This window comes from Tiliqua scincoides, chromosome 5 (genome assembly GCF_035046505.1).
Source record: "Tiliqua scincoides isolate rTilSci1 chromosome 5, rTilSci1.hap2, whole genome shotgun sequence".
NCBI classification, from domain to species: Eukaryota; Metazoa; Chordata; class Lepidosauria; order Squamata; family Scincidae; genus Tiliqua; species Tiliqua scincoides.
The window spans coordinates 37,849,166-37,871,069 of record NC_089825.1 but is presented as its reverse complement, the minus strand read 5'-3'; the positions used below and the strand labels follow the sequence as shown (position 1 = coordinate 37,871,069).

The 21,904-nt window shown below is 39.5% G+C and overlaps 1 protein-coding gene across 1 annotated transcript in view; it reads left to right on the top strand.

Moving 5' to 3' along the window:
• SKAP2 (src kinase associated phosphoprotein 2) overlaps nt 1-21,005 on the top strand; it is a 138,926-nt gene extending 117,921 nt beyond the window's left edge. Inside the window, exons 12-13 of the mRNA XM_066630952.1 lie at nt 14,144-14,245; nt 15,667-21,005. Coding sequence (XP_066487049.1) covers nt 14,144-14,236 — 93 coding nt within the window. The 3' untranslated portion in view covers nt 14,237-14,245; nt 15,667-21,005. The remainder of the gene's footprint in view (nt 1-14,143; nt 14,246-15,666) is intronic.
• Nucleotides 21,006-21,904: the final 899 nt, after the last annotated feature.

Genomic DNA, 21,904 nt, shown 5'->3' with positions numbered 1-21,904 from the left:
CATGTATCTTCTGACAGATCCGTTTGATCTTCAGCACACAGTTTTATTCTTTATCTTCCCCCACTCCTTAACTCCTGTGGTCTAATGTAAATTAATTATTCTTCATTTCCCAAGAAAGGCAGAGTTATTGCCCTACAGTAATTGACATGAGTGTCCTACTGATATTCCCACAAAATAGACTTTGTCCTGTTTAGTGCATTGAATAAGTTTCTTACTTACAGAGAAGACAGTAAGAAGTACTGGTGATCGGTACTGAGCAAGAGACTGGATTGCAAATCATAACTTTCCCCGTTCAAATCTCACCTCTACCATGAACTCACTAGGGCAAGATGCTCCCTCTGAGCCTCAGCTACAATACGGGGATCGTATTTACTTAACATTTGATGCAGTACTGACTATATCAGACAATACATGATTCTAAGTGCTGTTCACACTTGAGAAAAGCACCATAAAAATGCTAAGTATTACAAGAATGATAACACCCTTTAGTCTCTTGGTAGGTGCTTCCACAAGGTGTCATTGTTGAGACCTTATGGAGAAGCTTCAGGGCATCTCTGACTTTTAGGGCCTCTCTGTAGTCTGGAAACCTTGTGACTCTGAGCAATCCCTTATTAGATCCCATTGCTGCTATCATCATCCCAGCATCAATACAGGGTACCATCGTGCCATTCCTTATCAGTAAAGTGCAAGGGATTTACAGCCCAATCCTGAGCTGCCCGCAGCGCCCAGTCTCAGCAGCTCCGAGGAGGGCTGCCACTGAATCCTGCGCCTACCGCGCTAAAGTAAAGGCACTCGTGTAGGGCGCGCAGCCCTGCACGAGCACCCTGGACCCTGTGGAGCACAGCTCTGCGGATCCACCTCTCTCCCTCCTCCCATCCAAGCCTCCCGCCCGCCTCCTGGCATGCCTCCCCCCTCCCGGAACACCTCCCCCATGCCCCTGTCCACGCCTCCACCTCCCGTTCTGCAGCCCGGTGGTCCAGGAGACCGCGGAACCTGGGCCACCACCAGACGCTAGCCCAGAACCGCCTGACGCTAGCCCAGCACAGCGTCTGGGAGCCCAGCGGTGAGCAACTGTGGTCTGTGGCTGTGAGCGACTGTGGTCTGCGGCATGGAGCCATACCACGGACCACAGGATTGGGCTCTGAATCATTAAATAAATGTGATGTTCGCTAGAATGAATCATACAAAAAGTCATTTTGCTAATTACAGTCTTGACTGTGCATGACTTTTGTTTCATTGTAAACTTAGCAAATTGTTCAATAATGTTTTATTGCAGTAGTCCTGTGAGGTATATCATTTTTATTCCTGTGTTTTCAACTCAGAACTGGGACTGAGAGCCCAAGCCTGCTCACAGACAGCCGCACTAGATGTCATTTGCCCTGGGGTGCTTGCTTTTTTGTGTGTGTAAACAGCAGTCAGACTGGGACCATGAGAGGCAGATCACATCTGTATTCTGGATCATGCCCTCCCACGTGTGCTATTACCATTGTAACCTGTTGAAGCCCCTTTTCCAGGACAAATGGGATACATAGGGCCCTGATTCAGATATAGGGCTGAACCCCTTCTGCACCACCACCTGCTGTCTTCATATACAGATTGACTCAGAGTTCCTAGCAGAGCAGGGATTTAAACCTCAGTCCAGGTCCAGCACTTCCATTCTCTTACATTAGTTAAACACAACAGCTTCTTGGAGTTAAATTGCCTAAGAACCTCCTATTTTGCTTGATATCATTGTATTACTGTACATTTCACTTAACAGATGGAACTAGTAAGAGCAAATCCAATTAACAATTCTGGGCAATCCAACCTAATCCCCCCCCCCCATCAGTGCAGGCACGCCAACTGTTTTGCTGACACAGAACCAAGGAGTATAACAGCATTGGAGAGGGAGAACATCCAGCTGCACATGAGTTCTGCTGATCCCCCCTTTCCTCCCCATTCTACCTCTGTCCTGCCCAGAAACTCCCCTATTCCTCCCCCTCTCACCCCCGTTCCCCCCTGCCCTCTTCTATCACCACTTACTTTGCACTGGTTGATGGAGTCTTCTCCACTGATCAGCACACCCACCCACCAGTGCATTTGCTCACTGCACTTGCTAGCAAACATGATGTTCCATCAGCATTCTCCTCCTCCTCCTGCAAGTGGAACGTGCATTCTGCTAGTGGCAGGAGGAGAGATAGGATTGGACTATAAAACATTTTAACAACTTCTTTTATTGTACCAATAATACCTTGCTTTTTTGTGGACACGTGCATGGTCTGGTTAGATTCAAGAGCAAAAACATTCCATCTTAAAAAAAAACAACCAATAATAATAAAAATAATAACAACAACTTTATTTATACCCCGCCCTTCTCCCCAAAGGGACCCAGGGCGGCTTACAATGGTTGAAAATAGATTAAAACATGATTTAACAAGCAGATAAAGAAGCAGATAAAAAAAGAGGAGTGGGATGGAATTCCACAATAAGGGAAACTTTGCTTTTCCCCTCATCCTCCATCATTTGCTTTTTCTGGGATTAATGTCTGTGCAGGCCTCGGCTCTAGAGTTGGGTCTGCTGGAGCCGGCCCAGATATACGTGAGTTTTCTTCTCTGCTTTGGAGAAGAAATTAGGTTGAAATTCATGTCATTTTCACTTACTCTTGAAGCTTGTTCAGCAAAATGACGTCTGCTGTCGGTACTAAATTTAAGGACTTTGGAAAGTAAAATGCCAGAGAATAATGTGGTCTGGGCATCTGCTCAAGGTCTGACTGAGTGTTAGCGGCTAGACAAAGAGTTTGTTAAGAACACAATCAAGGTAAAATATAATTTAGAGTCACTGAAGCTTAAGGACTTGAAGAAATATTTCTTAACTCTCTAAATTCATGCTTCAGCTCTATGGCATTGGGATGATTCTTGGGCAATTTTAAGAACATTTTTTAACACCATCTAGTGGTTGAAAATGAGAGATGCAGGTGCTGTGAGTCACTAATGTGTGCAGTTCAAAAATGGTGCCATAAATTCCACTTCAGCTTGATGTTAGCTATTGCTTATTACTTTCTGATCATATATCAGCCCCCCATTGACATTAATCCTGGGGAAATCTTATTCTTCTGATAAGGAATTAAACCTAAGTATTATATGTTGTAGGAAGGAGGCCGTATGAGTCCAAAGATAAAGTGCTTGTGCAGGGACAAAGCATTATTTCAAGACAGGAAAATTTAAATAACATTATAACAGGGCCAGTAATAATGAAAACAGCCAAAATTTATCCTTGATGTTAATGCTGACATCGTCTTTGCGGGGGTTCTGCCAAAAATGCTTCCAGGTTTTAATTAAAATTAGTTATTTGATTTTCTCTGTAAACTGCTTTGTGAACTTTTTGTAAATACAGTTATTAATAATAATAATGTCGTATAGTATTTGCCCTGCATACACAAAGAATTTTTCTGCAGTCAACTGATGTTCAAGCACCTCAGATAACACTAGTTTTTCCATTGTGGACCAGATCCTAGAAACATGCACGTGAAGAGTCACATGATTAGTACATTGCTGTTTATGTTCATTCCAGTTACGTTGACTGTAGATAGAAACTTCTCAGTGTTTTAAAAGAAAAATTAATGAGTTGTATAATAGGAAAGTGAATCCTAACAAAACACCATAAAACCAATGAGACAAGCTAGTCGTGACTTACTTAAGTCTCATTAATTTCAGTCGGACTTAGGCTACCTTTCTTTAGATACAACCCAGTAGGAACAATAAAGAGGAACAATGTGACAGTGTATAGATTTTCTAGATTAATGATATTTATAAGGCCCAATTTTAAAAAAGTTATCATGAAAAACTTCTTGCTGTGGTGTTAGGTTTTTGTTCATTTGTTATATATGCAGGAAAAAGCTTCAAGTGATTCTCTACGTGCATAGTAAACAACTTCTCATTTTGTACTGCACAGAGGAACTTTAGCATGACAATAACATGTTTTCCAAAACTTACTCACTGCAAACAAACAAAAGAAACTCATTCATATTCATTTTTTAAAATGTAGTAACTGAAGGACTCTTATTCCACTTCTTGCTATCTTGTATCTTATCTACATAAACTACAACATGGGTTTTGGTGCCATATAGGATCTCTGGTCTGGCATCATTATTCTAGTGCTTATGAATACTAGGTATACAAAAATTCAGAAAAAATGGTTAGGGGTGTTTTTTTTGGGTTTTTTTTAAAGATGTCAAAACAAAATACAACTGTAACAGGCAACCAACCCAGATCCAGTTTTCATTTCCCAAACTGAGTGCTCCTGATGATCTAGCGTGTGATTGTTCAATGGAACACAAACATTATTAAACATGTATCTGTGAGTTTTAATTGATGTCTGAGCTGTGTTTAGGAGTATCTTGTGGCCCAAATTATACAGTAGGGAGGAGAGTGTGGGTTATCTTGAGATGATTTCAGTTTGTAAAACTGCATACTGTTTCTGTGCCAGATGCAAATGATTATGGCATTGTGGTGAGGATATTAGCAGGCCCCTTCATTCTTCTTGCTTATAACTGAAATCTGGACTTGAGCATTTACCTTATAACCAGACATTCTACCCACCAGACTTCTACGTGCATATTTTGAGAGCAATAAATAACATTTACTGGGATGATGTGTGGCATACCTCAGAGACTATGGCTCAAGCTATGCTCATTTCCTGTTTCTAATTCAGCACATGCCAGTACAACAGAAGGGAAACTGTCCTGAAAAATGAAGTATATCCTTAATCCTTTGCTTGGACACCTGCAGAGCTTTTGTTACACATAGAATAAGAATATGAAGAAGAATTGTCTTTTTTTATTTGTAATAGTGGAAATGTAGGGTAATGATCAGAGTAATGTTGGGGGAGGGGACTTTTCTTGGATCTTAACCTGAAATTTGGTCCAAAAAAAAACCAGTAGTTTCTTAAAGTAATGTATGCCTAGTCCTCTGCCTTCAGATTTTGTTATATCAAGAAATTCAGTCCAGAACAAGGCATAATGCCATTTATCCATTTACTTTTGCATCTGTAGCTTGTATATTTAACCAGCTCATCTTGAGATGAATACACAAACATTTGTGTGGTAGGGCACATATGTAATTTAAGTCCTGTATCTATCTTGCACTAATATTGAATTGCTTATAATGAACAACTTGAAATTGGCAAACTGGCCCCTGTTCAACCATACATTGCCAGGAGATGCTTGAAGAAAATATTAGCTGTAAAAGTTATTAGAGTGAATAATGTGTAAATGTGTTGATTTATGAAATCCAACTTAGGCTTGGAATGATTCTGTGTTTAAATGGCTTCACATAAATCTGTGTAACAGAGAGCCGGTATGGTCCAGTGCGTAATCTTGAACCAGAGTCCAAGCTTTCTTCATTCCTTGAGTGTTTTTTTCTTATTTCTTTCTCTTGGTTCTCCACCTGTTTATACAGAAGTTGTGATCTGCCTTTTATGGCTGTTGTGAATGAAATAAACTTAAATTCAAAAGTGCTGTGTCTAATGTGAACATACCATATGAGGGGCGTTCTGGGGACCTGCTTGTTGAACGCACCTCTATATCATGGAAAATTTACAAATCTAGAAGGTTAGGCTCAAATCCTTTTCCCTACCACGGGCTTTCCACCTGCAGGAAGAAGATATTATTGTTGGGTGATTTTAAACTACCCAGCATTGCATTTGCCAGTGGGACAGTTTAGACTGCTGGAACAGATCAGGGGATATTTTGAACAAACTTTTGAACTATAGAATCAGTGCCTTAGAGGGACTGAAATGGCGATCTAGCTCAACCACCTGTCTAAACATTAGGGCCATCTGCCCACCAACCCTGTGCAGATCAACCCATGTAAGCCAGACCACAGTATAAGAGCAAGTGTATTTGCACTGCCTTACCTACTTATAACTTAAGCATAATGACTGTCAGCACATTCCTGTGCATGTCTATTCAGAAGTCACATTGTGTTCAATGAGACTTATTCTCAGGAAAGCATGTATACTGTAGGATCCCAGCCTCAGTCATATAGCTTCTGTGTTTTGCTATTCAGTTGCCTTGTAGATATCTAAACACAGTCAGTGTTTATTCAATTGAACGATATGTTGCTGTAGATTTTGGGAACAAGGCTTGAGAGTGATGTATATACTATTATGCAATCTTAAAAAAAAATCAAGTCAGTCTCTGTATGTTTCACCCCCACTCCATGATCACCCTCTTAACTGAAAGACAAACCTGCTAATCCCTTTATGATCCTTGACTTGCAATCTACCAAAATAATTTTTTATAAAATTTAAAAGTAAATTTAAAAGTAAAATTTAAAAGTAAATGTACATGCTTTCTTTTTAAAAACTAAGAGTGCAATCCTAACCCCTTATATCAGTGCTTTCCAGCACAGACATAATGGTGCCAATGGGATGTGTGCTGCATCCTACAGTTGGGAGTCACTCACGGAGGCCTCCTCAAAGTAAGGGAATATTTGTTCCCTTACCTCAAAGCTGCATTGCCCTTATGTCAGTGCTGGAAAAGCACTGACATAAGGGGTTAGGATTGCACCCTAAGTCATTTTATAATCTAAAAATATTTTATAGTATTTTAAAGTAGTAACAGGTAATAGAACAGGTAATAGAACACAAGTTAAAGTAACTCCTTTCAGCATTTTAAATTAATTTGAAATATGCTTACCCTCAATTCTTCCAGCACCATAATTCCAATCCTGATGTGATAAAGTGTCTTTACTGTAGGTTCAGAATCACAATTCAATAAGGAGAGGTAGAATTTCAGAGTTTAGCAGCAAGTGCCTGCTTCGCTCCTGTCAGGTTTAGAAACTCTGGCTTGCATGTTAATAGGAAATATACTGGATTCAAATGACCCATTGTTTCATTTAGTTCATAATGATCTCTTTCCCATTCCTGTGTACCTTGTTTCTGAATACAACCTTTTGGCTGTGAAGAGATCTTATTAACTCCCCCAAGATTATCATGTATCATTCTATAACTACTCCCAAGAAAGTTCTAAAATTTCCCAACTATCTCAAATCTCTTAGGCAAATTTAAAATGCTGTTCGGATGAGCCTTGAGGACCTGCTTGATGTAGTTTTCAGAGCTCAGACTGGCTGTCAATTTTTTCTTTTCAGCCTAATCCATAGGGATATGTGGTACTTTATTAGTTAGAGAGAACTAGTTTGAATAATTTGTAATCCACCCAGATCATTCTAATTAATCAAAATACAAAGAATTGGCCTCTTCTCCCCCCCCCCCCATGATTGAATGTAATATGGAGTCTAAACAGAATATATGATATTCTACCAAGGCTCCAACATGCAATGTTTTGACGGTCATTCATGCACCAAGCTCTGCCTTTGTATGGGAGGGGCTTGAAGGAACCAAGTAGAACACAGTATTCCACCAAGACCTCTGCTGCCATCCTTTTCCTCCTCTCTTCATCCTTTTTCTTCCCCTCCAGCAGAGGTGAAATATAAAGAGATGAGACTGGGCTTCCATTCTGCTATGTAATTGGATATGTAATACTTGGAAAGTATAGAAAAATAAAGTATGGGGGAGGGGAGTAGGTTAACTACTTCTACTCAAGTTTCATTGTAAAATGTCTAGTGTCTGGTATTACTAACTCTTTCTGATGAGAAAATATGTGTGACTTCGACCATTTGTACCCATTGTTCATTGTTGAAATCAATTCAAAATTAAAGTAAGTCTCAGTAATTTGGATTGGGCTTATTTACTGTATCTGATCAGCATCTTTTTCCCGAATTGATACTGTATCGAATCAGGGTGTTTATCACTTATTCCTACCTCCATTCCCTGTCTGGATTGTAAACCTCTTGGGACAAAGCCTCTTGATCAGTATAAAGTGCTATGATAGCCCTGTGGTGTGGTGGTGGTGGTGGTGGTGGTAGGAATAATAATAATACCATCATCATCATTCCTCTAAAGACTCAAAGTCAGTGAAACTAAAACAGTTTAAATCAAAGAATGTGGACAAAATGGCATGTGAATTAGTATACAGTTCTAGTTACATGTGTTTATGAAAAACTCAGGTGAGTTGGACCGTGCTACTGTTCATGCAGAGGCCGCAGTCCTGCACACAGTAGGATTGTTTAAATATCATTGGAGTAAGTTGAATGCGGGCAGCCGAGCAGGTTTGCAGCCAGAAACTCATAAGAGAGCTAGAAATGTGCACAATGGAAAGTTCTTGCCAGATTAGGAAGAACCTCGGGTGGAAGGCACTAATGGGTCCCAGCTTAAATGTGAATGCCTGTCATTGATACCAGTTGAAAATGCCACTCCTGGTGGTCCTTACAGTTCTGCTTCCAAAAAATTGGAAAGTAGTCACCCCTTCCCCTCTCCACTTCTCCCAACTATAGCCACACTTGCCTTTTAAGCCATTCATTATGTGGCTCTTTAATTTCATTGGAGTGCTATTTCATACAATAAAGCATTGCCAGGCTCCTGGATCTTGATAGCATTTCTACAGAAGGAGAAAGAAGCTTTGTGTTAGTAATTACCAAACATTGTCGGGAGCTGACTGCAGGCCTCTTCCCAGTGATAACAGAATAACCACATAATGTAGCTTTATAGTGCATGATTAATAGAAAATAATTACACATCCTACAAAGGAATGCAATATTTCTTATAAATTGACTAGAATGGTTTCCTGCAGATTAAAGGACTGTTCATTATTTTATCAGTCTCCCTGAAGTGGAGTCAATAGCCAAAGCCGGAGCTGATGAGAAGTGTACACAGTGCACCTGAATGCACTGAGGGATACCAGATAGTGATACTGCACAAAGTATAAATAAGCAGGATCCACAGGAAGCTTCCACAGTGCTCATTTTCTAACTAGTGTTTAATATTTGACATGTGACTGGTGGCATCTATTCATTCACTGCAGAATAATGCATTCACGAGACCCCACAATAAAAGGGGCCTGCTTTGCTGATGGTAGTGATTGGAAGTCATCTTTTCATATTGAATGAGTGTAATTTCCCAAGGGATCACTGTGTGAGGCTGCAATCCTAAACACACTTACTTGGGAGTAAGTTTCACTAAAGTCGGTTGGGCTTACTTCTGAGTAGACATGCCTAGGATTGTACTGTTCATCTGTTAATGCAAAAACAGTGAAGAGGCTTGTCACACGTGAAAAAACTGTCCAATTTCATCATCAGCTTTTGTGAACTGTAGGCCTACTGGAGGCAAGTAGATTCCAGTTCATGAGAGCTTATGCTGGGGTAAAAAACTGGTTAGTCTCTCAGATGTTAAAAGGGTCTTTGTTGAATGAGGGTGCATTTAAAGTGATGTTCTGAAGCATGATTGATTATCTCTTACCATTTCTCTTGAAATACTTATATTCTTATTTTTCCACAAGTCACCCATACTATATTAGTTCCTCATTTTAATAAATATTTGTTTAAAATAGATAATAAGATACATGTCAGCAGGTAGATTATTAAAGAAATCAGAACCCATGAATTGCCCTAACATATATATTTCCAAAAAGATAAATGCTGTAATATTTTATTATTATTTTCATATAACATATTGTCATATAGCTCTCATGATTGCATGAATCACTTGCCTTTTATTCTCCCTGCAATGTGTCCTGACACAACAACAGCAGCATCAAATTGAACATTGCATGCACAAACATAAGTTAGAAGCATTTTTCAAGCAAGCTGTAAACACAGTAGCCAGTTACAGAAGGGTCTTTCTGCAATGATGACTCCAACTTAATGTTAAAGTGTAAGGGTTCCCTATAAAGTTGGTCTGTATTTTCATTCCTGCTTGCTTTATACCACAAATGCTTTAATTAGGATTAATGTTGCTCGTGAGGGTGGTCACCAGAATAAAGTTAAAAGCATCTTTGTTGCAGTTTTCTGCTCTTCTCAAGTCTAACCTCTGCAACAGATCCATAAATTAGCTTGCTAGACTGTTGCATCACTACCCACTTCGTCTTAAACAATTTGTTCCATGCAAGTACATTAAGGGTGCAATCCTTGTGAGGGCACAAGTCCCCTGCACTGACCCAGTAGTGTCGCAAACATGCCGTAAAGCACGTTTGCACCGACCTGGGAGTCAGGGAGGCGGGTGTAAGGAGCTGCCTTGGCCTCCCCGTAATGTATCAAGCCCCTGTGGTGTAAGTTTGCATCGACTGACGTAAGGGTCTGGGGGGGGGGTTGTGAAGAGGGCAGGAGGGAGGTGTTTTGGGGCAGGGGGGAGGGTAAGCAGCGGGCATTCCTGGGGTGTGGGGTGGGCAGGGAGCTGGAGGCAGGGCCAGGATCCAGCAGTTATGGTTTCCCCTTGCCTTGGGCTGTGCTGCTTTTGGCTCCAAACTTGCGCTGGATGCCTGCTGCCCTGCCTGCTCCAACACAAGTTAGGACTGGGCTGTAAATGGTATATTTCTAAATAAGAAGCAAATTGTGAGTTTTCAAGAAGCAACTTTTAAAAAAGAATTCAACTGGAGACTCCTAAAGGTTTTCTTAAAATGCATGTTGTTTCTAGTTTATGACATGTCTACATGGAATATTTCCATGCTGTAATTTAGTCCAACACTTGTATTCTCTGCCGCTAGTCATTAGTGCCTTAATGATCACTTAACCAAAACCCTCCACAAAGCTTCTGTCCCATCTACGGACAGCTTCTCCAGCTGATATTAAACAAAACAAAAGGGGTTTTTCTTTCCCCTTTTGCAAATATTTCTTGGCAAGATTCCGTTAGCACAGGTGAAGGCTGGCATCATGAATGATTGCCTGTTCTTCAAATCTGTGGAGACATAGGTTGTGTATTTAAGCAGGGTAATGTGGGATAAAAACATGTGTTTATTAAGCAAACACACCCAGCTGGAACATGAGAACCCCTGGTGATACAGCAAACTTCTCTTGCCTTTAAGGATTTTGGCCCCAGAACAATCATTCCAAAGCTGCAGCAAGGAGCAATTCTCATCCTGGCAGCACGGCCCAATTGCTACATGCACTGATGAACCCGCATCATTCATTGCAGTGGGGAAGGGGGGAATTGCACTTCTTCCTCAGAGTTCCTCTCATTCCCCTGAAGGCATGTTATTTTGAAAACCAAGCACGACACACTTTGTGTGGTAGGTGCTCCATTAAACAAATGCATGTAGTGTGTCTCGTGGCTTTTATTGCATCTCCTATGTTTTTAATATCCTATACACAAAAGATATCCTATACACAAAAGAAGTAGAAACAAATTTCTGTTCCTATGCTCCTGATATCCAAGCACATAAAACATGAAAGTGGTGGTTCTAAGGAGCTTGGAGATCATCAGTATTGTTTAGCTTAGGGTACAGCCGTTCAGAATCCAGAGGAACAGCTGTATGAGTCTGTAGCAACAAGTACCACGGAGAGTGTTGTAGCATCTTAAAGACTAACAATTTTTAGAGGTTCCCCCCCCTTTTGTACCCATTCATATATATAGTTCCCTACTAAGTATTTCACTTCATGTATCTGATGGAGTATGTTAACGTCCCAACATATCTACTGGGTCCATTCTACAGGTCTTTCTGGAATCGGAACATACATACTGTGTCTGTAAAAAAGTGCCAACACACCTGTCTGTATGTCAGGGAGCCAATGTATAGGCCATGAAAGTTTTGGCTATGATAAGTATTAGTCCATAAGGCGCCACAAGATATTTTGTTGTTTTTAGCTGTACAAAAGCATTTCTTCCTCCCAGATTAGCACATTAGAGACAAACTGCAAGTCAGGGAGATGTCCATTTTGAAAGGAGAGGGGTAAGGTGGTTCAGATAGGAAGACATATTTTGGATGGCATGAACAGCACTACATGGATTAGTGCCAACTAATGGATTAGTGGGTTGGAAGCAGATGAGAGACATGCATGTACAGAAGATTGGAATGGGAGGTGTGTATGTGGGCAATGGAGACCAAGTGATTCCTTGAGTACATTAGATCCTTGAATTCTTAGAGAAATTGAAATTGGTATTTTTCCATTTCCATTTCCACCCCTTTAAAAATTCTAGTAAATGTCAGGTTAATTGGCACACGTGCATGTCAGAATCTCATTAGGACTTTGCTTCAGGTAAAAGCTGAGCATTAATGGAATTCTAATTGGATTCAGACTCAATCCAAGGTGCTAGTTTTGGCCTTTAAAATGCTAAATGACCAGGGCCTGGAGAAACTGAAGGACTGCCTTTGCAGCACAAACCTGCCTGTCAATTATAACCTTCATCAGAGGCCTTTCTTTGGGCACTTTCACCTTTGTAGCTTAGGCAGTCGGCTACCAACAAGGCAGCCTTCTCAATACTCTAAGGATGTTCACCTGGAGCCTTGTTGCTAACTTTCATGTGTTAGCCAAACCCTCCTCGTTCTCTCAGATGGCATCCAACTACTTTTTTGATACCTGTTTCCTCCTTTTTAAATTGGATTATTGTTTTAAATTTTCCAGTTAACTGGCTTGTTACAATTATGATTAACTTTTGTTTTTATCCTATTGATTTTATTGTTGCAATTTAAATTCATTTTTGTTTCCTGCTGTAAAGGCCCAATCCTAAACAGTGCGCGCCAGCTTACCATCGGCACACACTGTCGCAAACATGCCGTAAAGCATGTTTGCAAGCCTCTAGCGCCGGCGCAGTGCCAGAGCTAGCCCAGTGCCAGCTGGTGGACCTTCAATGACAGATAAATAAAAAACACACGTTATTTCTTCAGCAGAGACACTAACTCTTCATATTGCAGCAGAAGGTTGAACTTCACCTATATCTAGACCTGTGTGTGTATCTTCTGTTTTTCTAAGTGTGTATCTTCTGCTTTCCTACATGGTCTCTGTCGGTATCATTTTTGAGCAAGGTCTCTATTTTAATGTGGCTTTCTGTGCTATGGAGTATATGAGGGCACAATTCCAGCAGCTGGAAGTTATTGAGCTCCTGTTAGGATTGATCTTAACAATATTTACCTCAGAGGTACAAAAATTAAATTTGGATCCCGCAAGGCTCTTACGTGGTATTGCTTCTGGAAAATATTATTTCCTTAAACTATTATATACTTGTTTTGTTTCAGATTTATCTCGCCAAGCGTAAACAAATTTCAAACCAAAATACATTAGTCATCTGTCAGGAATATGAGAACTATGATAGAATTTTCTCTGTAAAGCAATAGTGGACTTTGAAAGGGAATAAAGGCTATGTGGAGAGAGCATCATTCTTGTATGCGAGTGTAGCATGGTGTTAACTAACCAAGGTGCATTGCAGCTTAAGAATATGTAACTGAATGGTTCCCAGTTGGTCTTCATATCTGATTATAAAGTATTAGTTTTCAGATGCCAGCTGTTTTGGGTGGAAGGATGTAAAAGGGAAGAGAGCTAAAGTATGTATGCTTGTGGTTGGGAATGAGATCCTATATACCTGGGTATACTTTCAGCCAAATCCAGAACCCCTTCCCAGGCCTGATCCACCTTCCTAGGTCAACGCAATCTTGCATCAGCTATGGAGCTGGCACAGATCTGACCTGACTCACTGGGCCCACAGGTGCTTACCCTGGGACGCAAGGGAGCAAATGTTTCCTTACCCCAAGGAAGCTTCCCAAAGCTGAAACTCTCCTTCACAATTCAGCTGAGCCCCTACTGGTGCGTCATCAAGAGGGGAGTTTCAATGGATTGAACTGTCCGGCTACAGTTCAATATGTCTAAACTGTATAATGACTTGCACTGCAAAAAACTTGAATCAGGTAGTACACCTGTAACTGTACATAAAAAAATTAAGTCTCTAGTAATTTGATATGACTGCAAAAATCCCAAGCAAACAAAAGATTTCAATTGAATATGAATGGTATTATTACATACACATATATTTACAATATACAGCACATTTATTTTGCTCATGGGGTGAACTTTGGCTTATTTTAGGGACCAATTGGTAGGTAGTTCTGTTTTCCCCCCACCTTGACATGGTAACAGATAAGTCTTTTAAAATATAATTTCCTGCTTTGCCTAACTGCATTTCAAGTGTTTCAGAAACATAGACACGCAACTCCTTAATGTTTTAATTTTCCATTCATGCTTTTGTAACTGTATATAAGGGGGGAAACTTAAGGAGTTGCATGCAAAACTCTATTGCATTTATATCAGACTAAAGGTTAATATTGCATATTGTTTTCAATTAGGAGTACAATACATTTGGCTGGTGGGTAGGAGAAATGAAAGGAACCGTTGGCTTGGTGCCTAAAGCCTACATAATGGAGATGTATGATATTTGAGAGGCCCGGGTAAGTACATTTTAATTCAATCTTCTGTAATGGCTTATATGTTCTCTTGGTTTCTGTTTCATACAGATTTCTTTTCCTGGAATCCTTGCAGGAGTTCTGTAAAAAAAAACAAAAAAAAAAAAAAAGAGAGATTGCAGCAAAAAAAAAAAAGTCAGATCTGTAATTTTTATATGAACCTAAAATAAACTACTGTGGTGTGTTTTGAAAGAAGATACATTTTAGGATTCCTCTTGTCCTCTCAGTGAACCACCATGCTTCAAACTCATTTTGAATCATGACGGTATGTACAGATGTAATGTTAAAATGGGAGTCAGAGCAGATTTTTCTCTTCTGGGGTCAGCCTTGCTCTCTCTCTCACCTCTGTAATGCAAATGACAGACCCATGGTCTTACCCCTTTTCTCCATTTTTTTGATATGAACTAACTGATTTTTTTAAAAGCACCTCTGGTATATCTATTCATTTATAATACTGTACTTTTTTGCAGCCTTGTTTGTTATTTATTGTTATAATGTTCAAAACTGTTTAGGGATGGGTTGGGGAAAGCACTTGAGCATATTATTTAATTGACACTGGCCAATTAAGATCTGTGCACAACTCCTGTTATTTCTGCTGCAGCTGTACTGACCTGAACTTGTGAGGCTCAATTTTGGAGAGACAGTGGTTCATTTGAACAAAACATTGTGAATCTGCTTTCAGAGTAACCTTTGACTGAATGTTGCATCTGTGCGTACCTTGAAACTATTATTTTCTGGGCACGATCCAGTAATCATTTTAAAGGCCAGTTTATTTCAGTAGGAGAGATGTAATCATTGTAATCGTTTTCAATCCCATGGAAACCACTTGCCCTTAAAAGTGTATCCCTTTGTAACTTTGTATTCCTTTTCAACAGTCTATAGGAGGTATGTGCACTTAAGATATTTTATGTATTTAGTAGTTATATGAATTTCCCTGTCTGCAGTTTGCTTGGTAGTTGTTTTAAGCAATCTTTTTTTTTTTTTTGGTAGTAGAATAGTCAATATTGTGAGCTCTGTTGTACCCCATCCTGATGACTCTGTAATAATGCTCATATGTGTCCAAATTTCTTATTATAAGAATGATTTAAATTATTTTCATGGCTATTTGGATAAGTGAGATGTTATGCTACTTATTAGAACCTGCTAATAGAACCGGGGAATTGGATAAGTGAGATGTTATGCTACTTATTAGAACCTGCTAATAGAACCGGGGAATTTGAGAGAGATTTGAGGCCTAGATCAAATGGCCATCTTCTCTTCCCCTCCCCCAACTGGCATTACTTATCACCATCCATAGGGAACATTAGTGCGATGTCAAGAGTATTAGGATGTTGTCTTTTGTTTGGAAGTCATGTGATGTGTTTTCTTATACATAACTGTGGGCTTCATTTTTTTTTCCTTCTCAGGAAAGAACTACAAATTAGAAGAAGACTGGCTCAGGGCTACAGCTGCTGAACAGAACGCCATCTCAAAGTATCTTTGGTACAGTCTTGCAGATGCCTAGGTTTTAGTAAGAGCACAACCCCTATTACATTATACACAAATATTTCTCTGTTTATCATATAATTTTAATCATTTTGGCAGTGGAATTATTGCTAAAATGTTGAGCTTGGGCATTTATTGGCACTTTTGGCAAAGTGGACACCAAGCACTGGAAATTTATTCTGGGTAAGTCCTATTGAAATGAATGTATAAGAGTTCTGAAGCATCTCACATCCATTTTAATGGGAGTAGCATTTCCAGTGGATTGTGCTTCTACTTTGACAGGGTTGCCATTTCTGCAGCAATGGATCTTTCTCTGTTAAATTTTCTGTGAACTTTTTTTCTAGCAGTGAGTTGTAGCCAAAGAAAGTGAATTTTGACTGAGCATCATTGAAATAAGTGAAGACACATTAGTTGTAACTAAAGTTTCATGGATTTCAGTAGGTGCTTAATTAGCATTTGCTCTCTTTGGGTTTTGTTTTACTGTGTGTTTACTGTTTAAACCATTTCCGCCCAACGTTGCATATATGCAACAGGGACCATGTGTACACCTGTGGGCCAGGCAAAAATGGGTTAAATAGATTCAGACCTTTCAAAAACTTAACCATCAATGACACTGTGGTAGCAGATCCCTTTTTCTGTGAAATATAATAGGATAGCTGCTTCAGAGTAAATGTAGCTTTACTGTATATTGTACTTTATAAGAATTCTTGATGATTTCTTTCATATTTTGCAACATTTTGAATCTTTTGCCATTCCAGCTTGTTTTAATGTGATAAATACTCTGGTATTTGTGCAGTATGTTTCCTAATTGCAAAATCAGGATGTAATTTACTAATGTAAATTAGTACAATATTGTATGTTGTCTGTTTATTCCTGAATAGCAGACTCTAGCAGTCAAACATAACTGAGTTAAAATGCAGATGAATTTAAAATAGATTGGGTATTGTGACTTTTTGACAATGAATATTGAAAACACACACACACACAGAGCAACAATATGAATTTTTTTATTGCCATTGAGTTACTTTGTAAGCACAGAATTAGGGTCACTCAGAGTGCAGAGCATACCCTTGCAAAATGTTGCGGCTTCTATTTTCAAAAGGGATTCTAATACTGGGGAAAGTTGCATTGAAGACTAAAGCCTGTTGTCTTCATACAACTTTCTCCAGAGTAGTCCTTTGTCTTCTGCTGGTAATGTAATAATTCTTTATCAACTTTATTGGTCTGCAAAGTTGCTTTAAAGCTGAGGCCTTGACCACACGGATTTGAACATTTTATTTCTGAATAAGTATCCTCTGTAGTCGTTGCAGCTGCAAACAGTAGGAGAAGTTAAGCTACCTACACACATGCCACACATATATTACATGTCAATTAAGGACACACCAGCTAGCCATAGAAGGAAGAAGATATACAGTACTTGTATCCTAAATTGGCATTTGGCACAGATTTGTTGGCCTTTGGGTAAAATATATTATATTTTTTTTAATATATAAGGGTGTTTGGAAGATGGTGAGAAAGCAGCCCCCCCCCCCTCCATTTTTACACTTCAGATGTACTTTACATCAATTGGAGTTGCATTGCCTGTAAATGTAACTTTGGAGAAAAATTTTTGAACAGATTTTCCCTGGAACACCCCTACCCATCCACCACCTCCCCCACAAAGAGAGAGAGAGAGCGATCCCTGAAAAGTTGACAAAGGGGTTCTTTTTTCATCACTTCTGAATGTGCTTGCTAAAAGAGATCCCTTTCTGATGATACTATCTCAAAAAATAGGCAAAATGCCTTTCTGAGCTGTAAAGCACCACACATTCAAATGGTGCTATTGTGTTAAGACTGAAAGAATGTCTGTTACCCCTGAACTCTGAATTATATTACAAATGGTTACCTGAAATGTCTCTAAAACATTATGAAGCTATTTATGTCTCTCACAAGAGCATCAGTAATTCTAGCAGTATTAGTGTTTGTGACTAAAAATGTAAAAAACAAAAAATAACACCAAGGAATGACTATAGGTGGTAGTTCACCAAGACCTCATTCCATTCCTACCTTGTAAAAAAAAAAAAACTGTTGCAGATAAAACCAGAGTTAACATGGATTCACTGCAAGTCAACTTGTGCATTTAAAACATAAATGTGAAACAAATGTGTTCAAACCGCTTTTTAACTGTGACCTGTTAGTGCTGTGCTCTGTGTAGCAGATTATTCTTGCCACAAGCTGGAACTAAATTTAAGCCTAGACGAGCAAACAGTTCATCACATGGTAAAACCATTCTCTGATTGTATTATTATTATTATTAACAGTATTTATATACCGCTTTTCAACTAAAAGTTCACAAGCGGTTTACAGAGAAAAATCAAATAACTAAATGGCTCCCTGTCCCAAAAGGGCTCACAATCTAAAAAGATGGAAATGAATACCAGCAGACAGCCACTAGAACAGACACTGCTGAGGTGAGGTGGGCCAGTTACTCTCCCCCTGCTAAAAAAGGAGCACCCACTTGAAAAAGTGCCTCTTACCCAATTAGCAGGGGTTTGTACCACTTGCATGGTTGAATAATTCACTTAAAAAAAAGAAAAAGAAAACACCTGCAAGTAGAAAACCAGCATGTCAGGAACAAGAGCTTTATAGTCTAGCCTTTTCCCATGAATGTGTGTTTTTTTTCTATCTGAAAAGATAGAAAAACAGAAAAGATACTTATTCCCCTCTCTTCCTATTGGCAGTCTGAAGTATGGTATAGTCCAGGAACAGTTTTATTATGTAATCTATTTGCCTAACTGTTTGTACATCAAAGTTTAGTGGTTTATTTCAGCTGTAAATTTAATTAGAAGAGGGAAAAATCTGAGTTTTATTAAGTTCATTGGTAGATTTATTTATTTTTTTAATTTAAAGGAGATGCTTCCAGGGATGAAGAATTTGTGTGCAAGGATTAAAGCCCTGTGCAGATTTATGAATCTGACCTAAGTCTCTGAGAGGCGATATTTGCTTGCAAGAATTATCACCACTAGCTGGCTTTGGTGTTGTTTTAAATATGGTTATATGAAGAGGAAAATAGAACTTGCTGTATTGCCGTGGTTTGCCAGTAGATGGCAGTAGACTTTCACAGCATATTGGACAACTTGGAAACCCATCCCCCACCCATGTTAGTGATGCTCTGATGAATCTTTTGTAACTTAAAATATTTGGAGGACTCCCTTCCTCTTTTCATGTAAATCCAGGAGAGGGAGTCCTTAGCCAACTGATGAATGACAGACCCAGCAAACAATTTTTCGTATTGATAGGATTGTATAGAGAGCAGCCATTTTATTATTTTCATAACCTTTTTCTCACGTTATCAAATTGATATGTTAGCAAACATACATGCACATTAAAAATGAAGATATTTTGAAGGTGATATATTCCCATCTCTTAAGCAGACATGCTGTAGAATAAACCAGCAAAACAAAAGGGATGAAATGTTTGCTTTGAAAGCTTGACAAATACCACAGCCTTTTTTTTTAGGATGGGCAAATTTCCCCATTAATGTGGCTGCAACTGAACAGAATGTTGCAAAATATGCTAATTGCTTTTGTTCTCGTTGTTTACTTATATTTCCTTGGCGTTCCTCTGAATACTAAGAGAGCTATTTTGTAAGTCATATTTTATGCAGCATTTTGCTTGATTATTTGCTCTGTACTGGATTTGTACTAGACTGCCATTAGATCTTACAATAATGTTCCACGCTGCAAATTTTTAAGGTTCAAATAAAGTTTAATTGTTTGCAAACTGTTATGATGCTAATAATTCAACAGCCTGCTGTGTTACTAATGAAATTACTTTGTTATGATTAATTTGGAAAATAGTGTGTTGATTGTAGTAATTAAACACAACAAGGTGAAGTAAATGATTCTAATGCCATCTGGCCTCCAAAGTGAATGAAGAAATGAAATGGAGCTGTCATCTGAATTTATTCAGAGAAGTAAGGGTGGTGCAAATGCCTTCCATTGCATTTCACTTGGCTGTGTGGCTACATTTTCCAAAATGACTATCTTGTAAGGTCTTCTTTGGCCCCAATCCTATCTTGGGCTGGTCTGCAGGGTACAGTGGTGTTACACAGCCACCACTGCATAGTTGCGTAGCTGAGGGGGAATCACAGGGATGCTATGATCTTGGATGGCACTCCAGGGAGCAGCAATGCTGCCAGGGTCCTGCCCCACTTGCAGCCATACCGTTTGGATTGAGGCCACTTGCTTTTGGCTGGCCTTGCTCTGAGTCACCACAGAGGATGTTCTGAGACCCAGGGAGGCCACGCGCAGCATCCCCGGCCCTCAGAAGGCCTTCTAAAGGCATTAAAATGTCAGGGTTGTGAGGACAAAAGGAGGGGAGGAACTATGTACACCAAGCTGAGTTCCTTGGAGGGAGGATGGTATAAAAATGTGATGTGATTGATAAATAAAAGTGATGAGCTCCACTGACAGTCAAGGAAGCTCAGCAACAGAAGAGAGGGAATTGCCTGAGTAATTTGGTGAAACTATAAGGCTGAACCTGAGAAGTAACACCACTGGGTGAAGAATAGGAGCTCAGTACTGTTTGTAGGCCACTTTCATATAGGGTTTGTGTGGACAATACTTGATGGACTGTACTGTCTCCATGTGTTAAAACCGCAAGTGCACTCTTGAAGAATGCATGGACCTGATCATGGTTGCATCTGCGGAAATTGGGGAGCTCTTCCTGTAATTGCGAGGGTGGAGAATTTGTCTGAATGGTTCCTACTTTAAAATAAGTTTATCAACATGAGTAAAAGAGCAGTTTGGATGACATCCTCTTCCATATGAAAAGCTCCCTAGATGTGAGGGGAGGGGCCAAGATTGTACACACCAGTTTGAGTGATAAAAGATTGTCTGAGAATGCATGTGGCAAACAACTTTGTCATCCCTTTTTCTATACTGTGTGACGTTTGAATGAAACAGTCTCTGTGTTAAAAAAAAAGTCAAAAAATAAAATATGGTTGAAAGTGTTTTGACTGACAAAGCAACATTTTGAGTTTTCTACATGCGGTCCAATTTGTATGAGTGTACTGGAGTATGGAAAATCAGGGGAAGTGGCTGGCTGTACACATGGTTACCACGTCAAACATGGTGAGGGAAGAACAGGGAAGGGAGAATTTATACAGATAGGTCACTGAGGGCACAATCCTAACCAGGTCTACTCAGAAGGAAGTCCTATTTTGTTCAACGGGGCTTATTCTCAGGAAAGTGTGGTTAGGCAAGATGTGTAAGGAGACCCCATACTCTGCCAGAAGGGAGCTCTGTAGATTGTAGATCTACAGTCTATAATCAGAGCTCCCTTCTGGTTGAGTATCGGGTCTCCTTATACATCTTGCACAGGCCTCCTGAAGCAACTAGAACATGATTGCTCCTGGTGATCTGGACAGCCGGTCCATTGTGCATACTCCTTCCTACTTCTTTTATTGAGCTTTTTTTAACAGAAGAAAAGCAACTCTTCCTACTGTCTCCCCAGACATTGCTGACGCAGGTGACCTGCTGTTTTTTGATTGGCAAGCCAACCATTCTGCTGGTGAGGCTCTGCCTACCCTGACTGCACATCATCACAGAAGCCTCCATCTTTTGCATCAAGTGAAGAAAAAAATCTGTGTGTTTGGAAATAAATGCATACTAGCAAGGACCAAATTAACATGTGACCAGAGTTTAGAACCTTGTTTCAATTAGTGTTAACCATTCCACTTACAATCCTTGAAAGAATTCAGAATTGGAAACTATGGACCTTTCAGGTGCTGATTCTGATATAAACTTGAATTAGGCTGCAATTCTATACAGATCTTTCTGAGAATAAGTCCATTGAGCACAATAGGACTTGTAATTAAGCCAGTATAGGATTATAATAATACTTTATAATGCTATTATAATAGTACTTTAAAGCAGTGTTTCTCAAACTGTGGATCGGTGTCCACTAGGTGGTTTGCAAGCCAATTTCAGGTGGGTCTCCTTTCATTTCAATGTGTATTTTATTTTTAATATATTGGTCTTGATGTGGCCATGGTATGTGACTGCATTTGGGGAAATGCTATAGATCTGTACGCTCTTAGCGATGATAGTCAATGGGGCTTACTCCTGCATAAGTGTAGATAGGATTGCAACCTTTGGGGTGTTTGGGGAATTTTTT